Raw genomic sequence first — 24,117 nt, 5'->3', positions numbered from 1 at the left:
GTGCCTTTAAGAAATAAAAAAGGCACACAATTTTCCAAAACAGTGAAAAATGCACCAAACTTTCTGAAATTTTCACAGTATGTACCTAAAGCATTGGTATGATTGCACAACTAGCAAAAAAATTGATTAACCCCTTAATGCCCAAACCGGATCAATAGTAAGCTAACAGACCGGTTAAAACAAATTTAGCCCCTTACCACAGCTCTGCTGTGGCCCTACCTTCCCTTAGAAGTCAGATTTATGGGGAAAAAGCTTTTTATGGGTCCTCAAACTGTAGCAGGAGCCTCCATGTGAACACAGCCTGAAGATCTAGTCCATCTAACTGCGCATCTGAGGCGCGAAATTAGGCCCCTCCCACCTTACTCCGGGGCTGTGAGGCCTAAAAAAACACTCCTAAGAGTTATAAAATTAGCCATGTGGGTAATAACCCCTGAAAAAAACCCAAAGGGACCTTCAAAGTGTCACCAAAAAACGATGTTTATAAGTAAAAACCGTTTGCCATAAAAAAGTGTCAACTTGCCATAAAAGTGTCAACCAGCATAAATTAGCCCTGTTATGTAAGCTTGTAATTCCATACTTAGTCTCTGAATAAAGCTTACCCTTCCCTCATGGGGATCTTATCAGTCCTTTTCTAGCATTACCACAGTCTTGTCTAGAAATAAATGACTGAACATACCTTATTGCAGCCTAACCTGCAAACCGTTCCCCCCAACTGAAGTTTTCTTGTACTCCTCAGTCCTGTGTGGGAACAGCAGTGGATTTTAGTTACAACATGCTAAAACCATCTTCCTCTCTGCAGAAATCTTCATCTCTTTTCTGCTGGAGAGTAAATAGTACACACCGGTACCATTTAAAATAACAAACTTTTGCTTGTAGAACAAAAAAAAAAAAAAACTACAAATCTAACACCACATCTCTTTACCCTCCCGAGAGGGACCCTATTGCTTAGAGCCGGCAAAGAGAATGACTGGGGGGTGGAGCTATATGGACAGCTCTGCTGTGTGCTCTCTTTGCCACTTCCTGTGATTCAATTAAAAATAAAGTATGTAATTTAATTGCATACAAATCAGGGTAATTTATTATGGACCTAAAAGTTATCTTAAAATTGAATAAATTAAACCACCAGTTTATTCAAATATGTCACAGACTTTAAATTGATTTAACGTGCAAACTATTTTACACTTCTTGAAGCAGAATACAAATAATGTTTCACAAAATCTGACAAAGCATTTTTATAGAAACATAAATGTTGCTAACAGTGCAAGACAATAAAAATAGAAGGCAAATACATACTTACTTTAGCATACTTTCCCACATCTCACTGTTATAATATGAATGGCTCCAGCTCATTTTAACTGTTCCAACAATAACGTTCTGTTTGAACACGTCTCTTCCCAACTTGCGATAAAGTTCCTCACACTCATCAAGTGGAATATGAAACAAGCCCAGCATAAATCCCAGTATAGCACCTGCAAACAGATCAATACTAGTCATGATGTCATTCGTACATTTAAATAAAAACACTGGGATATTGCATTACAGCATTATATAGTAATCATTGTTATGTGATCTCAGTGTTTCTCCGGTTTTCCAGACATAAGATGTGGGTCTAGAAAGGAACAGCATTCATAAAAAACATAACAGGCATAAGTCTTCTGGTGGGTGGGTCGACAAGCTAGCCACAAATTAAGTGCTCTCTGAGAGAAGAACAGTACATAGAGGGTACCTTGCAACCTTACCTAAATCTGACCCTGGGTCACTGGACATTTATAGGAAATATTTTACTTGTGTTAAATAGACATACAATTATATATGTCACTTAAAGGGACAGTAAACACCCTGTAATAATCAGCCAATTCAAAGAGATTAAATAGTCTAAGCTGGGGTCCTGCGCCACTACACACAATAATACAGCTGGTGAGGTAAAGGGATATGAAACCTCATATTTTTCTTTTTTGATTCAGACAGAGCATACAATTTTAGTTTGCAATTTACTTCTATTATCAAATTTGTAGGAATGTGTCTGAAGCACTACATGACAAGGCTGCCATCTAGTGCTCTTGCAAATGGATAACATTCTTGCAAAATTGCTGCCATATAATTTTTCAGAAACGTGCACGCTTCTGAGCTTATGTCCTTGCTTTTCAACAAAAGAAACCCAGAGAACATTTGATAATAGAAGTAAATTAGAAAGTTGTTTAAATATGTTCTATGCAAATCATGAAAGAATTTTTTTTGCGTTCCGTGTCCCTTTAATAAGAAGCATACATGTGTATGCTCCATGGATACAGAAAGGGTGTGTTCTAAGAGTTCAACTTTGTCTATGTGTTTACCCTGCTGAAGGAGTTGAGCACATGGTAAACAGAAAAATGGTTTAAAAATAGCATAATCTAACAAAACAGAGAATTTTATTCTTACACTACAAATGCCAGTTTTTTTTTTAAAATAATAATTCTGCTCTGTAGGATCCCCCCTTAGCCCCCAACCTTACTGATCCCCCCAAACAGCTCTCTACCCCCCCCCCCTGCCTTATTGTGCGCCATATTGGGTACTGGCAGCTGTCTGTCAGTACCCAGTTTGAAATCAAATATGTTTTTTTCTACATTTTTATTTTAAAAACATTATTATTATTTCTGCAGTATAGCTAACACACAGTTAGCAATGTAAGGACAAGAGGCAAATAGGTATATTCCGGAACACCTGCCCAAACAGGCTCCCCATCAAGCGGTTCCATTTTTAAATTGAACAATACCTCTCCTTATAATTGCGTGTCTTCATGCTCAAAAATACATGGATCCAATAATTGCAATGGTAGTGGTCAGCGACCATAAACAACTTGTCATGGAGAACAACTTTCCATGATGAAAAACATAATTTATGTAAGAACTTACCTGATTAATTCATTTCTTTCATATTAGCAAGAGTCCATGAGCTAGTGACGTATGGGATATACATTCCTACCAGGAGGGGCAAAGTTTCCCAAACCTCAAAATGCCTATAAATACACCCCTCACCACACCCACAAATCAGTTTAACGAATAGCCAAGAAGTGGGGTGATAAGAAGGAGCAAAAGCATCAAAAATAAGGAATTGGAATAATTGTGCTTTATACCAAAAAAAATCATAACCACCATAAAAAAGGGTGGGCCTCATGGACTCTTGCTAATATGAAAGAAATGAATTTATCAGGTAAGTTCTTACATAAATTATGTTTTCTTTCATGTAATTAGCAAGAGTCCATGAGCTAGTGACGTATGGGATAGCAGATATCCAAGATGTGGAACTTCCACGCAAGAGTCACTAGAGAGGGAGGGATAAAATAAAGACAGCCAATTCCGCTGAAAAATTAATCCACTACCCAAATCAAAAGTTTCAATTTTTATAATGAAAAAAACTGAAATTATAAGCAGAAGAATCAAACTGAAACAGCTGCCTGAAGTACCATTCTACCAAAACTGCTTCTAAAGAAGAAAAAACATCAAAATGGTAGAATTTAGTAAAAGTATGCAAAGAAGATCAAGTCATTGCTTTGCAAATCTGATCAACAGAAGCTTCATTCTTAAAAAGCCCTCTGAGGCGGGAATCAACCTGACTCCAAATACGCATGATGAATCAAAAGTTTAACCAAGATGCCAAAGAAATGGCAGAAGCCTTTTGACCTTCCTAAAACCAGAAAAGATAACAAATAGACTAGAAGTCTGTCTGAAATCTGAATAGCTTCAACATAGGATTTCAAAACTCTTACCATATCCAAAGAATGTAAGAATCTTACCAAAGAAGTCTTAGGATTAGGACACAAGGAAAAGACAATAATTCCTCCCTAATGTTGTTAGAAATCACAACTTTAGGTAAAAATTTAAATGAGGACAGCAAAAACCACCTTATCCTGATGAAAAATCAGAAAAAGGAGATTCACAAGAAAGAACAGATAATTCAAAAACTGTTCTAGCTGAAGAGATGTCTAAAAAGAACAATACTTTCCATGAAAGTAATTAATGTCCAGAGAAAGCATATGCTCAAACAGAAGACGCTGTAAAGCCTTCAGAACCAAATTAAGACTCCAAGGAGGAGAAATTGGCTTAATGACAGGTTTGATACGAACCAAAGCCTGAACAAAATAATGAATATCAGGAAGATTAGCAATCTTTCTGTGAAAAAGAACAGAAAGAGCAGTGATTTGTCCTTTCAAAGAACTTGCAGACAAACCCTTATCCAAACCATCCTGAAGAAATTGTAAAATTCTAGGAATTCTAAAATAATGACAAGAGAATTTAGGAGAAGAACACCAAGAAATGTAAGTCTTCCAAACTCGATAATAAATCTTTCTAGAGACAGATTTACGAGCCTGTAACATAGTATTAATCACTAAGTCAGAGAAACCTCTATGACTAAGAATCAAGCGTTCAATCTCCATACCTTCAAATTTAATGATTTGAGATCCTGATGGAAAAATGGGCCTTGAGATAGAAGGTTTGGTCTTAATGGAAGTGTCCAAGGTTGGCAACTGGCCATGCAAATGAGATCCGCATACCAAAACCTGTGAGGCCATGCTGGAGCCACCAGCTCCACTTTTGGAAGAAGAACTAGAGGCGGAAAGATATAGGCAGAATGATAATTCCAAGGAAGTGTCAATGCATACACTACTTCCGCCTGAGGATCCCCGGACCTGAATAGGCCCCTGGGAAGTTCTTTGTTTAGATGAGATGCCAACAGATCTATTTCTGGAAGCCCTCACATCTGAAAAATTGAAAAACATATCTGGGTAAAGAGACAATTCTCCCGGATGTAAAGCTTGATTAACAGAGATAATCCGCTTCCCAAATGTCTATACCTGGGAAAAAGACCACAGAATTTAAATAGGAGCTGGATTTAGGCCAAGCAAATATCCGAGATACTTCTGTCAAAGCCTAAGGACTGATAGTCCCACCCTGATGATTGACATACGCCACAGTTGTGACATTGTCTGAAAAAAACAATAAACGTCTCTTCTTCAAAAAGAAACCAAACTGAAGAACTCTGAGAATGCACGGAGTTCCAAAATATCAAATGGTAATCTCGCCCCCTGAGATTTCCAAACCCCTTGTGCTGACAGAGATCCTCAGACAGCCTCCCAACCTAAATGACTCGCATCTGTAGAGATCATGGTCCAGGTTGAAAGAATCGAAGAGACTTGTAGAACTAAATGATGGTGATCTTAACCACCGAATCAAAGATAGTTAAACATTAGGATTCGAAGATATAAAAAGTGATATCCTAGAATCCCTGCACCATTATTCAGCATAAAAAACTGGAAAGGTTTTCTATGAAAATGAGCAAAGGGAATCGAATCCAATGCTGCAGCCATGAGACCTAAAACTTCCATGCATATATAGCAACTGAAGGAAATAATAGAGACTGAAGGTTCCGACAGACGGAACCCAAAAAAATTGTCACTTGTCTGTTAGAGACAAAGACATTGACACAAACTATCTGGAAACCTAAAAAAAGGTGACCCTTGTGTGAGGAATCAAGAGCTTTTGATAAAAAGATCCTCTAACCAAGTCTTGAAAAAACAAAGTTGAATCGTATGAGATTCCGCAGAACGAAAAGACTGAGCCAGTACCACGAGACTGTCCAAATAAGGAACACTGAGAACCTTGAAAAGATTCTTAGTACTGTCGTTAGACCAGAAGGAAAAGCAACAAATTGGTAATGCTTGTCAACAAAAGAGAATCTCAGAAAATAAAAATAATCTGAATGAAAACAGAAAATGAAGATATGCATCTATTGTATATAATGTAAACAAATAATGCTATCACTGACCAAAAAAGGCAGAATAGACCATATAAACACTAATCTAAAAGATGGTACATTTATATAACAATTCAAAAGATTTTCTATCTTTGGAACAATGAATAGTTTTGAATAAAACCCCAAAACCCAGTTCCTAAAAATGGAATTGGAATAAATACCCCAGAAGATTCCAGGTCTGAGCAGCGTTTGAGCCCCAACGGGTGATCAGCCGCGCTTCAACACTACCCAAAATATATAGGACTGAAACACACTTAAGGAAAGTGTTAGCCTTACTGGAATATAATAGAGAAAAAAAAAGACTTCTCACAGACGGTTTTACTCTGAATCTTATTCTGTACCCAAAATCTAAGAAATTTGGAACGAATAGAACCAAACAAATTTCAAAAAAGTCTTAACCTGCCCCTTACCAGCCAAGCTGGAATATGGCACATACATGCAAATTTAGGAAGCTGATTTTGAACTAAATAACTTCCAATTAAAAACATGTTACTTGGGTAAGAATTTAGGATTTCGTTCCTTAGTAAGAACAACAAAACTAATATAAGCTTAAAGTTTTAGTCTTAGAACTCAATCTTGAAGCCCAGAGTAACAGTTAAGAATTGAATCCAATTATGAACCAAATAATTGATTATCTTGGAAAAAAAGAAATATGGATTTTTTAGAAATCACAAAATTCTTCTAGCTAAAACAGCTAAAGACATAGATTAAACCTCATTTGCGAAAATATTCAATAAAATGAAGACACAAATGAAATTATTAGCATGTTAATCAAGTTAAAGGACCAGTCAACACACTGGACTTGCATAATCAACAAATGCAAGACAACAAGACAATGCAACAGCACCTAGTCTGAACTTCAAATGAGCAGTAGATTTTGTCCCTTTAACAATGCTAAATAAATCATAATCCGATACTTGATATTAAAGTAAACAGAAAAATGAAGCAATTGCAACATCATCCAAATAAATCACAGGTCCAAGAAAAGTACCTGAAAAAAAAATAATTTTCCTTAAATAAGATACAACCATCTAAAGGAAAATAAATACTATTTTGCTATAGAAACAATAGCATATTTAGCAGGAGTAGAGATAGCCCCATTAAATTGGAGAACCCTCAAAATTGAAATGAACTGCCGGCAAATAATATAATTTAAAACCCTTGAAGAAGGAATAAAAGAAAATTCTCAGCCTATTCCATTCCCTAGTATCAGGAACTGGAAAAAAACCTCTGAAAACACAGAAGATTAAATAAGCAGAAATAAAATGTTAGCTAGTCTTGAAAAAGAACTAGTTACCTCAATATCCAAAATAATCAACACCTTTTCAACAAAGAACAAATGTATTCTAATAAAAATAAAAAAGTAGATTTGTTAGTGTCAATATCTGATGAAGACAATTCTGAATGAGAAAAAACATCATCAGAGAAAGATAATTCAGTATGTTGTTGGTCATTTGAAACTTCATCAATTAAAAAAGAAGTTTGAAAAAGACCTAAAAATTTTATTAGAAGGCACGATATCAGACAAAGCCTTTAACATAGAATCAGAAAAATATTCTTATAAATTTTCTAAGTATATCTTGTACCTAAGATGTAAAAAGAATAGCAATACATAAAGCATAAATACTAATGGATTCTGCATGTAAAAGTTTATCATGATAACTTATTACAAACCATAGCTAAAGATAAACATTCATAACATTTAAAATAAATGAACTTAGCTTTGGTAGGACTGAACTCAGTCAACAGGAATCCCTCAGCATGATTTGAAACAGGAACAGTGTACGAAAAATCTTGCAATATGTAATAGAAAAAAACAACATATAAAGCAAAATTATCAAATTCCTTAAATGACAGTTTCAGGAATGGGAAAAAATGCAAAATAACAAGCTTCTAGTAACCAGAAGCAATGAAAAAGTGAGACTTAAATAATGTGAGAAAAAAGTGGAACAAAAAAGACGCCCACATTTTTGGCGCCAAATATGACGCCCACATTATTGGTGCCAAGTACAACGCCCATATTTATTGGCGCCAAGTATGACACCACATCCTCTGACGCCGAAACCGACGCCCACATTTTTTGGCGCAAAAAATCGTCTGAATACACATGCGTCAAAAAATGACGTTTAACTGAATACAACTTCCGGCGTCAACTACAGCGCCGGAAATGACAAACTTTTGCGCCAAAAAAAGTTCGCGCCAAGAATGACGCAATAAAAACAGAATTTATGTTTACCTGATAAATTACTTTCTCCAACGGTGTGTCCGGTCCACGGCGTCATCCTTACTTGTGGGATATTCTCTTCCCCAACAGGAAATGGCAAAGAGCCCAGCAAAGCTGGTCACATGATCCCTCCTAGGCTCCGCCTACCCCAGTCATTCGACCGACGTTAAGGAGGAATATTTGCATAGGAGAAACCATATGTTACCGTGGTGACTGTAGTTAAAGAAAATAAATTATCAGACCTGATTAAAAAAACCAGGGCGGGCCGTGGACCCGACACACCGTTGGAGAAAGTAAATTATAAGGTAAACAAAAATTCTGTTTTCTCCAACATAGGTGTGTCCGGTCCACGGCGTCATCCTTACTTGTGGGAACCAATACCAAAGCTTTAGGACACGGATGAAGGGAGGGAGCAAATCAGGTCACCTAAATGGAAGGCACCACGGCTTGCAAAACCTTTCTCCCAAAAATAGCCTCAGAAGAAGCAAAAGTATCAAATTTGTAAAATTTAGAAAAAGTGTGCAGTGAAGACCAAGTCGCTGCCTTATATATCTGATCAACAGAAGCCTCGTTCTTGAAGGCCCATGTGGAAGCCACAACCCTAGTGGAGTGAGCTGTGATTCTTTCAGGAGGCTGCCGTCCGGCAGTCTCATAAGCCAATCGGATAATGCTTTTAATCCAGAAGGAGAGAGAGGTAGAAGTTGCTTTTTTGACCTCTCCGTTTACCAGAATAAACAACAAACAAAGACGAAGTTTGTCTGAAATCCTTAGTAGCTGCTAAGTAAAATTTGAGAGCACGAACTACATCCAAGTTGTGCAACAAACGTTCCTTCTTTGAAACTGGATTAGGACACAAAGAAGGCACAACTATCTCCTGGTTAATGTTTTTGTTAGAAACAACTTTTGGAAGAAAACCAGGTTTAGTACGCAAAACCACCTTATCTGCATGGAACACCAGATAAGGAGAAGAACACTGCAGAGCAGATAATTCTGAAACTCTTCTAGCAGAAGAAATTGCAACCAAAAACAAAACTTTCCAAGATAATAACTTAATATCAACGGAATGTAAGGGTTCAAACGGAACCCCCTGAAGAACTGAAAGAACTAGGTTGAGACTCCAAGGAGGAGTCAAAATTTTGTAAACAGGCTTGATTCTAACCAGAGCCTGAACAAAGGCTAGAACATCTGGCACAGCTGCCAGCTTTTTGTGAAGTAACACAGACAAGGCAGAAATCTGTCCCATCAAGGAACTTGCAGATAATCCTTTTTCCAATCCTTCTCGAAGGAAGGATAGACTCTTAGGAATCTTAACCTTGTCCCAAGGGAATCCTGCAGATTCACACCAACAGATATACCAAATTATGTGGTAATTTTTCTGGTTACAGGCTTTCAGGCCTGAACAAGAGTATTAATAACAGAATCCGAGAACCCTCGCTTTGATAAGATCAAGCGTTCAATCTCCAAGCAGTCAGCTGGAGTGGGTCGAACGGACCTAGAACAAGAAGGTCTCGTCTCAAAGGTAGCTTCCATGGTGGAGCCGATGACATATTCACCAGATCTGCATACCAAGTCCTGCGTGGCCACGCAGGAGCTATCAAAATCACCGACGCCCTCTCCTGATTGATCCTGGCTACCAGCCTGGGGATGAGAGGAAACGGCGGGAACACATAAGCTAGTTTGAAGGTCCAAGGTGCTACTAGTGCATCCACTAGAGCCGCCTTGGGATCCCTGGATCTGTACCCGTAGTAAGGAACTCTGAAGTTCTGACGAGAGGCCATCAGATCCATGTCTGGAATGCCCCACGGTTGAGTGACTTGGGCAAAGATTTCCGGATGGAGTTCCCACTCCCCCGGATGCAATGTCTGACGACTCAGAAAATCCGCTTCCCAATTTTCCACTCCTGGGATGTGGATAGCAGACAGGTGGCAGGAGTGAGACTCCGCCCATAGAATGATTTTGGTCACTTCTTCCATCGCTAGGGAACTCCTTGTTCCCTCCTGATGGTTGATGTATGAACTTGGCCCTCGCTAGCTGAGGCCAAGCTTTGAGAGCATTGAATATCGCTCTCAGTTCCAGAATATTTATCGGTAGAAGAGATTCTACCCGAGACCAAAGACCCTGAGCTTTCAGGGATCCCCAGACCACGCCCCAGCCCATCAGACTGGCGTCGGTCGTGACAATGACCCACTCTGGTCTGCGGAAGGTCATCCCTTGTGACAGGTTGTCCAGGGACAGCCACCAACGGAATGAGTCTCTGGTCCTCTGATTTACTTGTATCTTCGGAGACAAGTCTGAATAGTCCCCATTCCACTGACTGAGCATGAACAGTTGTAATGGTCTTAGATGAATGCGCACAAAAGGAACTATGTCCATTGCCGCTACCATCAAACCTATCACTTCCATGCACTGCGCTATGGAAGGAAGAGGAACGGAATGAAGTATCCGACAAGAGTCTAGAAGTTTTGTTTTTCTGGCTTCTGTCAGAAAAATCCTCATTTCTAAGGAGTCTATTATAGTTCCCAAGAAGGGAACCCTCGTTGACGGAGATAGAGAACTCTTTTCCACGTTCACTTTCCATCCGTGAGATCTGAGAAAGGCCAGGACAATGTCCGTGTGAGCCTTAACTTGAGGAAGGGACGACGCTCGAATCAGAATGTCGTCCAAGTAAGGTACTACAGCAATGCCCCTTGGTCTTAGCACCGCCAGAAGGGACCCTAGTACCTATGAGAAAATCCTAGGAGCAGTGGCTAATCCGAAAGAAAACGCCACGAACTGGAAATGCTTGTCCAGGAATGCAAACCTTAGGAACCGATGATGTTCCTTGTGGATAGGAATATGTAGATACGCATCCTTGAAATCCACCTTGGTCATGAATTGACCTTCCTGGATGGAAGGAAGAAGTGTTCGAATGGTTTCCATCTTGAACGATGGAACCTTGAGAAACTTGTTCAAGATCTTGAGATCTAAGATTGGTCTGAACGTTCCCTCTTTTTTGGGAACTATGAACAGATTGGAGTAGAACCCCATCCCTTGTTCTCCTAATGGAACAGGATGAATCACTCCCATTTTTAGCAGGTCTTCTACCCAATGTAAGAATGCCTGTCTTCTTATGTGGTCTGAAGACAACTGAGACCTGTGGAACCTCCCCCTTGGAGGAAGCCCCTTGAACTCCAGAGAATAACCTTGGGAGACTATTTCTAGCGCCCAAGGATCCAGAACATCTCTTGCCCAAGCCTGAGCGAAGAGAGAGAGTCTGCCCCCCACCAGATCCGGTCCCGGATCGGGGGCCCGCATTTCATGCTGTCTTGGTAGCAGTGGCAGGTTTCCTGGCCTGCTTTCCTTTGTTCCAGCCTTGCATAGGTCTCCAGGCTGGATTGGCTTGAGAAGTATTACCTTCCTGCTTAGAGGACGTAGCCCTTGGGGCTGATCCGTTTTCGGCGAAAGGGACGAAACTTAGGTTTATTTTTGGTCTTGAAAAGACCTATCCTGAGGAAGGGCGTGGCCCTTGCCCCCAGTGATATCAGAGATAATCTCTTTCAAGTCAGGGCCAAAGAGTGTTTTCCCCTTGAAAGGAATGTCAAGCAATTTGTTCTTGGAAGACGCATCCGCTGCCCAAGATTTTAACCAAAGCGCTCTGCGCCACAATAGCAAACCCAGAATTTTTTCGCCGCTAACCTAGCCAATTGCAAGGTGGCGTCTAGGGTGAAAGAATTAGCCAATTTAAGAGCACGAATTCTGTCCATAATCTCCTCATAAGAAGAAGAATTACTAATAATCGCCTTTCCTAGCTCATCAAACTAGAAACACGCGGCTGCAGTGACAGGGACAATGCATGCAATTGGTTGTAGAAGGGAACCTTGCTGAACAAACATCTTTTTTAGCAGACCTTCTAATTTTTTATCCATAGGATCTTGGAAAGCACAACTATCTTCTATGGGTATAGTGGCGCGCTTGTGTAGAGTAGAAACCGCCCCCTCGACCTTGGGGACTGTCTGCCATCAGTCCTTTCTGGGGTCGACTATAGGAAAACAATTTTTTAAATATGGGGGGAGGTACTAAAGGAATACCGGGCCTGTCCCATTCTTTACTAACAATGTACGCCACCCGCTTGGATATAGGAAAAGCTTCGGGGGGCCCCGGGGCCTCTAAGAACTTTTCCATTTTACATAGTGGTTCTGGAATGACCAGATAATCACAATCATCCAAATTGGATAACACCTCCTTAAGCAGAGCGCGGAGATGTTCCAACTTAAATTTAAAAGTAATCACATCAGGTTCAGCCTGTTGAGAAATGTTTCCTGAATCTGAAATTTCTCCCTAAGACAAAACCTCCCTGGCCCCCTCAGACTGGTGTAGGGGCCCTTCAGAAACCATATCATCAGCGTTCTCATGCTCTACAGAATTTTCTAAAACAGAGCAGTCGCGCTTTCGCTGATAAGTGGGCATATTGGCTAAAATGTTTTTGATAGAATTATCCATTACAGCCGTTAAATGTTGCATAGTAAGGAGTATTGGCGCACTAGATGTACTAGGGGCCTCCTGTATGGGCAAGACTGGTGTAGACGAAGGAGGGGATGATGCAGTACCATGCTTACTCCCCTCACTTGAGGAATCATCTTGGGCATCATTTTTACTAAATTTTTTTATGACATAAAATACATATAGTTAAATGAGAAGGAACCTTGGTTTCCCCACAGTCAGAACACATCTATCTGGTAGTTCAGACATGTTAAACAGGCATAAACTTGATAACAAAGCACAAAAAACGTTTTAAAATAAAACCGTTACTGTCACTTTAAATTTTAAACTAAACACACTTTATTACTGCAATTGCGAAAAAGTACGAAGGAATTGTTCAAAATTCACCAAAATTTCACCACAGTGTCTTAAAGCCTTAAAAGTATTGCACACCAAATTTGGAAGCTTTAACCCTTAAAATAACGGAACCGGAGCCGTTTTTATATTTAACCCCTTTACAGTCCCTGGAATCTGCTTTGCTGAGACCCAACCAAGCCCAAAGGGGAATACGATACCAAATGATGCCTTCAGAAAGACTTTTCTATGTATCAGAGCTCCACACACATGCAGCTGCATGCCATGCTGTCCTCAAAAACAAATGCGCCATACCGGCGCGAAAATGAGGCTCTGACTATGATTAGGGAAAGCCCCTAAAGAATAAGGTGTCTAAAACAGTGCCTGCCGATATAATCATATCAAAATACCCAGAATAAATGATTCCTCAAGGCTAAATATGTGTTAATAATGAATCGATTTAGCCCAGAAAAAGTCTACAGTCTTAATAAGCCCTTGTGAAGCCCTTATTTACTATCTTAATAAACATGGCTTACCGGATCCCATAGGGAAAATGACAGCTTCCAGCATTACATCGTCTTGTTAGAATGTGTCATACCTCAAGCAGTAAGAGACTGCACACTGTTCCCCCAACTGAAGTTAATTGCTCTCAACAGTCCTGTGTGGAACAGCCATGGATTTTAGTTACGGTGCTAAAATCATTTTCCTCATACAAACAGAAATCTTCATCTCTTTTCTGTTTCTGAGTAAATAGTACATACCAGCACTATTTTAAAATAACAAACTCTTGATTGAATAATAAAAACTACAGTTAAACACTAAAAAACTCTAAGCCATCTCCGTGGAGATGTTGCCTGTACAACGGCAAAGAGAATGACTGGGGTAGGCGGAGCCTAGGAGGGATCATGTGACCAGCTTTGCTGGGCTCTTTGCCATTTCCTGTTGGGGAAGAGAATATCCCACAAGTAAGGATGACGCCGTGGACCGGACACACCTATGTTGGAGAAATTAATCATTTTCTGCCCCCGTGAGCCTAACAGCCCGCAGGGAAAAATGGTCAATTGAAAATTTTCAAGGTAAGAAAAAATATTCATTCATATGCATTATACCAAATAATGAAAATGACAGTCTGAATTTAAGGAATACTGATTATCCTGAATCATGGCAAATATAAGTTTAAAGACATATATTTAGAACTTTACATATAAAGTGCCCAACCATAGCTTAGAGTGTCACAAAAAATAAGACTTACTTACCCCAGGACACTCATCTACATATAGTAGATAGCCAAACCAGTACTGAAACGAGAATCAGTAGAGGTAATGGTATATAAGAGTATATCGTCGATCTGAAAAGGGAGGTAGGAGAAGAAATCTCTACGACCGATAACAGAGAACCTATGAAATAGATCCCCTAGAGGAAGACCATTGTATTCAAATAGGCAATACTCCCTTCCCATCCCTCTGACATTCACTGCACTCTGAGAGGAAAAACGGACTTCAACCTGCTGCGAAGCGCATATCAACGTAGAATCTAGCACAAACTTACTTCACCACCTCCATGGGAGGCAAAGTTTGTAAAACTGAATTGTGGGTGTGGTGAGGGGTGTATTTATAGGCATTTTGAGGTTTGGGAAACTTTGCCCCTCCTGGTAGGAATGTATATCCCATACGTCACTAGCTCATGGACTCTTGCTAATTACATGAAAGAAATAAACTTTTGCTTACAAGCCATCAGCTCAAACTACTTCCGATATCAGATCATGAAGCCACGCCTATGCACATTTCACCCCCATTGGATATGCAACAGAGCTTTGTCAGGGTGTAATGACAACACAGTACAGTGTGTTATTTATTGGCTTAGAACTGTCCAGCCCACTGACGAATGGTGAAATGTTATTGGTCATCCTATTGCAACAGTTTATTACGACTGGAGTGACAATTGTAGACTCAGCATTAAACGGATTAGTGCATTATTATGGCGTTCATCAATTCTAGCAATACTAAATATACTGTAGTAACAATAATGAGATCCGGAATTCAAGGAAGGAAAACAGTGAGAGACAGGTCCGTTGTCGGAACACAATGCAGATCAGGTGATACAACTGAACTAAATCAGCTGAGTTACAACCGAGCAACAAACACAGTTACGAGTCAGATTTTAACAAGGTAGCAATCCAGCAATAGGAACTGAAGTCACTCAAAACGAATATATGATTATAGCAAAGGACAATAGGCTCAGGAACTTATAAGCATAGCACACATTAACGTAGTACCAGCATATAACAAATACCAAACAATTTGGGGAGTGTTTAGTGTCTATTTATAGGGATAGACAGAAATACAGAACCTGCCCCGGCCCCCTAATTAAAGGTACAGGAACCTGGCACAACAATATTGATGCCATCTTTGTGACTATATTGCATGCATAGATCCCCAAGTATTCTTGGCCAGACAGGTCCTATTATGTATAGGGTCTGGTTCAGCAGGGTGTTGCATGCTATGTGATTCTTCTGTACATCAGATGTGTATATTCCACTTGTGTTGTATATAATTGTTGAAATATTAATTTTTTATTTATTTTACTTAACGAGATGTGTGTGTGTGCGCAATACCCTCTCTACATCGGCCAGCGATGGTGCCGATCTTTGGTAGCGTGGGAGGGATAGCAGGGAGGCGGGTGGGCGGCCCATCGCTGGAGGAGTTCTGGTGAGCAGTGAAGAGAGGTCCGGGAGCACGCGTGAAGGGGCAGGAGCGGGTGGGACCGATACACTATGGAAATTTTTTTGTGAAAGGGAAGAAGGGAGAGGGGGGGTGATAAGTGTTGGGAAAGGGATCTGGGAGGAGGAGGGTGTAGGGTATCGAGGGGAAGGCAGCTACACTACAGAATCTTTTAATTTTTATTTTTTTTTTATGAAAAAAAACCCTAACATTTAGCAAACTGGGTACTGGCAGACAGCTGCCAGTACCCAAGATGACAGTAAATAGGTAGAGGGGGGATCCTACACTGCAGAATATATATATATATATATATATATTCTATTAAATAAAAGGCCAAGTGTGTTTGTCCGAAGCTGTCATGCGCAGTAGAGACAACAGAGGACAAACACACCTGGCCTTTGAGATCCCTACCTAATCTGCGGCAGAGGTGGGCGTGGCTGGGCATGATCGGGGGTGTGGTCGGACCTGAAGGGGGCGTGGCTGGGCGAGGTCGCTCGCAAGATAAAGGGGAGAAAGAGAGAGAAGGGGGAGAGATAAAAAGGGAGGGGAGAGAGAGAGATAGAGGGAGGGGAGAGAGAGAGAGAGATAGAGGGAGGGGAGAGAGAGAGAGAGATAGAGGGAGGGGAGAGAGGGAGAGAGAGGAGGGGGAGAGAGGGAGAGAGAGGAGGGGGGAGAGAGGGAGAGAGAGGAGGGGGGAGAGAGGGAGAGAGAGGAGGGGGGAGAGAGGGAGAGAGAGGAGGGGGGAGAGAGGGAGAGAGAGGAGGGGGAGAGAGAGAGAGGAGGGGGAGAGAGAGAGAGAGAGAGGAGGGGAGAGAGAGAGAGAGAGAGGAGGGGGAGAGAGAGAGAGAGAGAGAGAGGAGGGGGAGAGAGAGAGAGAGAGAGAGAGAGGAGGGGGAGAGAGAGAGAGAGAGAGAGGAGGGGGAGAGAGAGAGAGAGAGAGAGAGAGAGAGAGAGGAGGGGGAGAGAGAGAGAGAGAGAGAGAGAGAGAGAGGGGGGAGAGAGAGAGAGACAACAAAAGAGAGGGAGGAGAGAGCGCAGAAGAGAGGGTGGGAGAGAGCGCAAAAGAGAGGGTGGGAGAGAGCGCAAAAGAGAGGGGGAGAGAGAGAGCGCAAAAGAGAGAGGGGAGAGAGAGAGCGCAAAAGAGAGGGGGGAGAGAGAGTGCAAAAGAGAGGGGGGAGAGAGAGAGTGCAAAAGAGAGGGGGGAGAGAGAGAGTGCAAAAGAGAGGGGGGAGAGAGAGAGAGAGAGAGAGAGTGTAAAAGAAAGGGGGGAGAGAGAGAGCAAAAGAAAGGGGGAGAGAGAGCGCAAAAGAAAGGGGGGAGAGAGAGCGCAAAAGAAAGGGGGGGAGAGAGAGCGCAAAAGAAAGGGGAGGGCAGAGAGCGCAAAAGGAAGGGGGCAGAGAGCGCAAAAGAAAGGGGGCAGAGATCGCAAAAGAAAGGGGGCAGAGATCGCAAAAGAAAGGGGGAGAGAGAGCCCAAAAGAAAGGGGGCGAGAGAGAGTGCAAAAGAGAAGGGAGAGAGAGAGCGCAAAAGAGAGGGGGGGGAGAGAGAGAGAGCGCAAAAGAGAGGGGGGAGAGAGAGAGCGCAAAAGAGAGGGGGGAGAGAGAGCGCGCAAAAGAGAGGGGGGAGAGAGAGCGCGCAAAAGAGAGGGGGAGAGAGAGCGCAAAAGAAAGGGGCAGAGAGAGAGCGCAAAAGAGAGGGGGAGAGAGCGCAAAAGAGAGGGGGAGAGAGCGCAAAAGAGAGGGGGAGAGAGCGCAAAAGAGAGGGGGAGAGAGCGCAAAAGAGAGGGGGAGAGAGCGCAAAAGAGAGGGGGAGAGAGCGCAAAAGAGGGGGGGAGAGAGCGCAAAAGAGGGGGGGGAGAGAGCGCAAAAGAGGGGGGAGAGAGCGCAAAAGAGGGGGGGGAGAGAGCGCAAAAGAGGGGGGGAGAGAGTGCAAAAAAGAGGGGGGAGAGAGTGCAAAAAAGAGGGGGGAGAGAGAGAGTGCAAAAAAGAGGGGGGAGAGAGAGTGCAAAAAAGAGGGGGGAGAGAGAGAGCGCAAAAGAGGGGGGGAGAGAGAGCGCAAAAGAGAGGGGGAGAGAGAGAGCTCAAAAGAGAGGGGGAGAGAGAGAGCTCAAAAGAGAGGGGGAGAGAGAGCAGAAGTGGGGGGATAAAGAGAGGGAGAGTACACAAAAGAAAGGGGGGAGAGAGAGAGCGCAAAAGAGAGGGGGGAGAGAGAGTGCAAAAGAGGGGAGGGAGAGAGAGAGAGCAAAAGAGGGGAGGGAGAGAGAGAGCGCAAAACAGAGGGGGGAGAGCGCAAAAGAGGGGGAGAGAGCACGCAAAAGAGAGGGGGAGAGAGCGCAAAAGAGAGGGGGGGAGAGTGCAAAAGAGAGGGGAGAGAGAGAGCACAAAAGAGAGGGGGAGAGAGAGCACAAAAGAGAGGGGAGAGAGAGGGGAGAGAGCGTAAAATAGAGGGGGAGAGAGAGCGTAAAATAGAGGGGGAGAGAGAGCGCAAAAGAGAGAGGGAGAGAGAGCTCAAAAGAGAGGGGGGAGAGAGAGAGAGAGCAAAAGAGGGGGAGAGAGCAAAAGAGAGGGGGGAGGGAGAGAGAGAGAGCAAAATAGAGGGGGAGGGACCGCTGTACTGCAAAAAATGGCCCGTGTGAACGGGCTTTAGGACTAGTATATATATATATATATATATATATATATATATATATATATATCCTTTTATTTTAGTACTGGCAGACTTTCTGCCAGTACTTAAGATGGGGGTGACAATTGTGGGGTGGGGAAGAAAGCTGTTTGAGAGGGGTCAGGGAGGAATCAGGGGGTGCGATGTGTCAGATGGGAGGATGATCTCTACACTAAAGCTAAAATTAACCCTACACTGCTGGGCATAATACAAGTGTGGTGCTCAGTGGCATTTAGCGGCCTTCTAATTAAAAAAAGCAATGCCAAAGCCATATATGTCTGCTATTTCTGAACAAAGGGGATCCCAGAGAAGCATTTAATAATTGCACAAGCGGTTTGTAAATAATTTCAGTGAGTTTTTTATTTGATCGCATTCGGCGGTGAAATGGTGGCATGAAATATACCGAAATAGGCCTAGATCAATACTTTGGGTTGTCTACTAAAAAAAATATATATACATGTCAAGGGATATTTAGGGATTCCTGACAGATATCAGTGTTACAATGTAACTATTGCAAATTTTGAAGAAAAAACAAAAAAGGTTAGGAAATAGCAAAGTGCTATTTGTACTTATTGCCCTATAACTTGCAAAACAAAAAGCAAAGAACATGTAAACATATTTCTAAACTTAGGACAAAATTTAGAAACTATTTAGCATGGGCGTTTTTTGGTGGTTGTAGATGTGTAACAGATTTTGGGGGTCAAAGTTAGAAAAAGTGTTTTTTGTTTCATCATATTTTATAATTTTTTTTATAGTAAATTATATGATATGATGAAAATAATGGTATCTTTAGAAAGTTAATTTAATGGCGAGAAAAATGGTATGTAATATGTTTAGGTACAGTAAATGAGTAAGAGGAAAATTACAGCTAAACACAAAAAATGCAAAAAAGTAAAAATAGCCCTGGTCCTTACTTCAACATTGTTATATTCTGTTGGCACACTTTGTTTCACGCGCCGCACCGCTCCAGCCGTTGCTAGGGGCGCAGCGTCTCCTTCCTTGCTCGTTGCCTAGGGCTGTGTCGGCTATGGAGGCGTGCAGCCCTGACGTAATCGCTGCACACTCCCTGATGCCGGTCTTATGCTGTGGCGCCAATCCTTCTTTATTTAAACCTGTTTAGTGCGATCTATCACTGCCCAAGTATAGGTGATACTTTGTGTGCTCCTGGGTGTGATAGATCGTACTAGAATTACTGGATTGATATTTGATGCTGAACTTTGCCTGTCTGATTACTCTGCCTCTTAACCCTATAATTGCTGGACTGCTTTACTGTTGCCAAATCCTGCCTGCCTGACCATTCTAGTGGTGTGCCCTTGGACTGCTTTACTGTTGCCGAATCCTGCCTGCCTGACAATTCTTCTGGTTTGCCTTGGACCTCTCTGCCGTTAGCACTGACGTGCCTGTGGTGAGTGTCACCTACCTCATCTTACTTACTTTCTCTGCTCTGGGATATTCCCTATCTTTCCGGCTCGATGCCGGGATAACAAGACTACTGGCCGAGTTCAGTCTGATAGAGGAATATCCCACAAGCATTACACTTTGTCCCTAATAGTCCTCAGCTGAGATACTAAATAAGGGAGACCTAGGCTACAACATGGCAGTGCCCATTACCGTATGGAAACATTTTACACTTTTTATATTCTTCTACATTTAAATAACTAACATAATTTTTACAAATAAATACCGTATTTTTATTAGGATAATCTTTTATTTGAATACATCATTATATCTAACGTTTAGTTACTGGTTAATATATCACACAGAGACATAAAACAAATACTATTTATGTACACACAGAATTGATCTGCAATTATAATACACTGCAAAACATATGCATATAAAATAAAAATTTGCATTGGTTTTACAGTCCAGAGACAAACCTTTTTTAAATAGTCATATCATCTGTTAAGGCCAGTAATTCTCTTAAAACAGTATGCTCTATCTTAACCGAGTTAAATTTTCATTTTCTTGACCAATGCATGCTTAAAGATATTTTATTTTGGAAACATACCTACATATTTAAAAAGCTAATTGTTCAGTTTTAAAGCGAGACATCTCAAAAATTTTGAATTTCTTACTTTGTTGTTGTTTTTTTTTTAAATTACCAAATGTTCTATGTCCAATGCAAAATGTTACACAAATTGGTTCAGTACTTCGAACTAATGTAAGCTTTGTGGTCTTGTGATCATGTCCTTTATTTTATTTATTAACGGATTCATTCCCCTTCTTTTTCTGCTTTCTATCTAAATTTCTATGTAGAAGAAAGGGCAGGTAAAAAAAGGCATAAATTATGAGCAGCTGGCACCTTAGAAGTTTGGGGGGGGGTGCAACAGTGATATGGGGTGCAGAGCACAAGCCTGCATCTCCTAAAACAGCCAATTAATAATATACCATAATCTTTACGGCCCCTATTGAAATAAAAATAATAATAAAAAACAACAACATTCTTGTATTATATTTTATAATTAAAAACAACTTATTTTTTAGAGTTTATAAAAATTACCAATCCAAAGTGAAATCAAGTTTGAACTAAACTGGTTCATCCTATCAAACGTTATACGCATTTGAAACATTCTTCAGTATTGCTATACTATTGTCATTTAGTAGGAGAAGGCTCATAATATAAAGAGGTCAGCAGAGCCTGGACTAATACATTTTTATTGGCTCCTTTTCAATCTCATCACCGGCTACTAACCTAATTATAGTTGGTTTCTTTAATGTACGTTTCTCCACCCCCTCTCATCTACTCAATATATATTACTACATAATTAGGTTATGTATACATCACTCAGTTCTGTAATTTCATAGAGAAACAAACTCGGTTGCCTTAGCCTTGAAGATGCAGATCAAGTGCTTTTTTTCAACTACTATTTTCTAGAACAAGTATTTTCAACTAATTAATGAGGTTGCGTCTCTTCAGTTATGGTGCCATCTAGTGGCAAACGCACAACACACATATAAAATGGAGGAACAAAAATAGGTAACATCTAGAAAAGCATGTAATGTGTTGGCCAGAAGATGAAAATAAAGATAGAGGGCTGCATTGTTGTTTGTGCTACATCACACAAAGAACAACGTGCAATCTGGTATTACACTTGAATGTTTAAATATTTTGGCCAAAGCATCTTCACACAAACATTTTTAGCACTCTATACTTTTCATGGACAGCATAAGGAGAGCTATTAGTGTGCTCACTGCACTCCTTAAAGTGAATGTAAAGTTGGGCGTACTCGCTCACGTCATAGGATACAATTTAAAATAATTAGGCAGACTTTCATTCATCAAATGTATTTATATTTATTGATATTCTTAGATATTTACCTTTTAATGCTCCAACGATAAAGTGCCATTCCTCCTTCCTCCGCCCGTCATATTGCTCAATTAATTGATAGATGATGAATCTGCAATCCACTAATCCCCCCGTCATCTGTCTATTCGTCATCTGTCTATCAATTAAGCAATATGGCAGGCGGAGGAACCGCACTTATAGTTGGAGCATAAAAAAGGTAAAAATCTGAAAATGAAAGTCTGCCTATTTTTTTAAATTCTATCCTTTGACGTGAGTACACTCAACTTTACATTCACTTTAAAGGGATATGAAACCCAAATGTTTTCATGATTCAGACAGAACATGCCATTTTAAGTAACTTTCTAATTTACTCCTATAATCAAATTTTCTTTGTTCTCTTGGTATGCTTTGTTGAATGAGCAGCAATGCACTGGTTGCTGACTAAAAACATGGGTGAGCCAATGACAATCGGTATATCTATGCAGCCACCAATTAGCAGTTAGAACCTAGGTTCTTTGCTGCTCCTGAGCTTTCCTAGATAAATCTTTAAGCAAAGGATAACAAGTGAATGAAGCAAATTAAATAATAGAAGCAAATTGGAAAGTTGTTTAAAATCTATTTATAATCCTATTTTGGCATGGAAAAAGATCTGTGCTATATTAGAGGTAGACTATCATGTTTCCCGATATATTCCGTTTCTGGGTAACCCACAGTTTGGAGATGGAATACAGGAAGGAGTATTCAGGAAATGGAAAATAATAGGCCTTAGCAATATATATCAGATTCTAGATTTTGAAAGAAGATGTGTCAAATCATTTGAAACTTTGAGATTAGAATTCAATATACCAAACAAAATTTTTTTTGCTTATCTTCAGGCAAGACACTATGCTTTAAAACTCATCTACAAATATGGATGGAACTGGTCTCTGGATTGTGTTGGAAATTGGCTTGCTGTTGCCAAACTGCGACGCATGTCAATTGCATTTGGGTACCACTTGTTGGTATCAGTAAAGGGAGCAAAAATTGTTGAGGCAACCCAGAATAAGTGGAGTGCACTGATCAAACAACCTTTAGATCCTCCATTGCTCCACCTATCAATACAAGAAACTGCTCGTGCCACTCTCTCCGCTTCTTGGAGGGAATCTCATCTGAAACTGTTATACATGACCTACTTTACTCCTGAAAAAGGATATAGATGTGGGAGTAGTAGTTTTAAGTCCTGCCCAAAATGTTCACTTCCGATGGCAGACCTCCAGCACATGTTATGGGCCTGCCCAAAAATCAGGAACTTTTGGTTAAAGATTCAATTTTGGCTGAATAAGATAATAGCTCCTTCCCGTATAATATTATCATTAAAAATAATAGTTTTTCTGTTTCATCTAAATGAGGAAAACAATAAGAAAATTATTAACATGACTATCTTGGCAGCAAGACATCTCATTTTTAGTAAATGGAAACAGACAACAATCCCTAGCATAACAGAAACTAAGAACTATTTAAAAAAGCAATATATACTGGAACAAATAGACACAGACCCAAATAATGACCGAGATATCAGAAAATTATTCTTGAAATGGTCACCGTTTATTAAAGATTTACCACCTAGTGAAGTTGACTTCTTGATATATCCCTTCAGGAATTCAGAACTGGTTACTCTTGGCATGTGGTAGTAACAATTAAATATTTTTTTTAATTTTTTTTATTTTCTTCTTTTTCTAAGATATCAGAGGGTTAGGGCGCAGGAATAGAGGGGGGGAATGGAGAGAGGAGGAGGAGGAAAATTAGAAAAGAATCCTAATTCAGAATACGTAAAGTATAATTTATTGCTGTTTTATTTTTTCTGTTAGGAAATGTTAAGAATCAAATATGTCAAGAATGTACAGCTCATTATGTATTTCTAAACTTCTCATAATACTTGTATTTACTTGAAAGTATTTTGTTGAACGAAATTGTATTCTGGAAAGGAATTAAATAAAATATTAAAAAAAAAAAAAAAAATTGTATTCTCTATCTGAATCATGAAAGAAAAATGTGGAGTTTCTTGTGCCCTTTAATGTAGCCCCCTAGTGTAATCCAAAAAAAAGCTGTAAAATTTAGAGCACTGTAAAACCTGAAGTAAACCATTATGTTTAATAGTATAGCACAGAATTGCATGAAGAACTCCACTACTTGTGCACTATATGCTTAGTTCCTGAGTGATATAAGACATGAAGTTTACTGGACCCACACAAAGTCTGTTACGCAAGGGATTTAGCATGCATTTATGTATGTATCTGAATGTTAAAGCCCTTTGAGACTTCATATCTTTGAGCCCTTATAACTTTTGTGTGCAATATTTTTATTAGACAGGGTTAATATGAGTGTGACTGTATGTTGTAATGTTTTTTTGATGTTTCTTTCTTGTTTTTAGAAATAGTTAACCACAGCTCTGAGAACGAGGTAATCATTCCAGCGTAAATCAAAACTGCGCTCAATCGATCGAGTTTACGTTGAACTCGTAAAACCAGCGGTAAGCCAGACGAGCCCAAAACCCTGCGATAAACCCCTTATCGCTCGCGGGCAAACGTTTGCGCTCCACTCACAATCTTTCCCTAAGGATATAAAACCATACCATCCCG

General features: G+C 40.4%; 1 protein-coding gene across 1 annotated transcript in view; it reads right to left on the bottom strand.

The window, feature by feature from the left end:
- The window catches only part of PNPLA8 (patatin like phospholipase domain containing 8), a 132,823-nt gene that overhangs the window by 67,582 nt on the left and 41,124 nt on the right, over positions 1 to 24,117 (bottom strand). Inside the window, exon 6 of the mRNA XM_053719201.1 lies at positions 1,298 to 1,469. Within this exon, the coding sequence (XP_053575176.1) occupies positions 1,298 to 1,469 (172 nt within the window). The remainder of the gene's footprint in view (positions 1 to 1,297; positions 1,470 to 24,117) is intronic.

Source organism: Bombina bombina, chromosome 6, assembly GCF_027579735.1.
Source record: "Bombina bombina isolate aBomBom1 chromosome 6, aBomBom1.pri, whole genome shotgun sequence".
Classification (NCBI taxonomy): Eukaryota; Metazoa; Chordata; class Amphibia; order Anura; family Bombinatoridae; genus Bombina; species Bombina bombina.
Note: the sequence above shows the minus strand (reverse complement) of the source record. Positions and strands in the feature narration are given on the sequence as shown.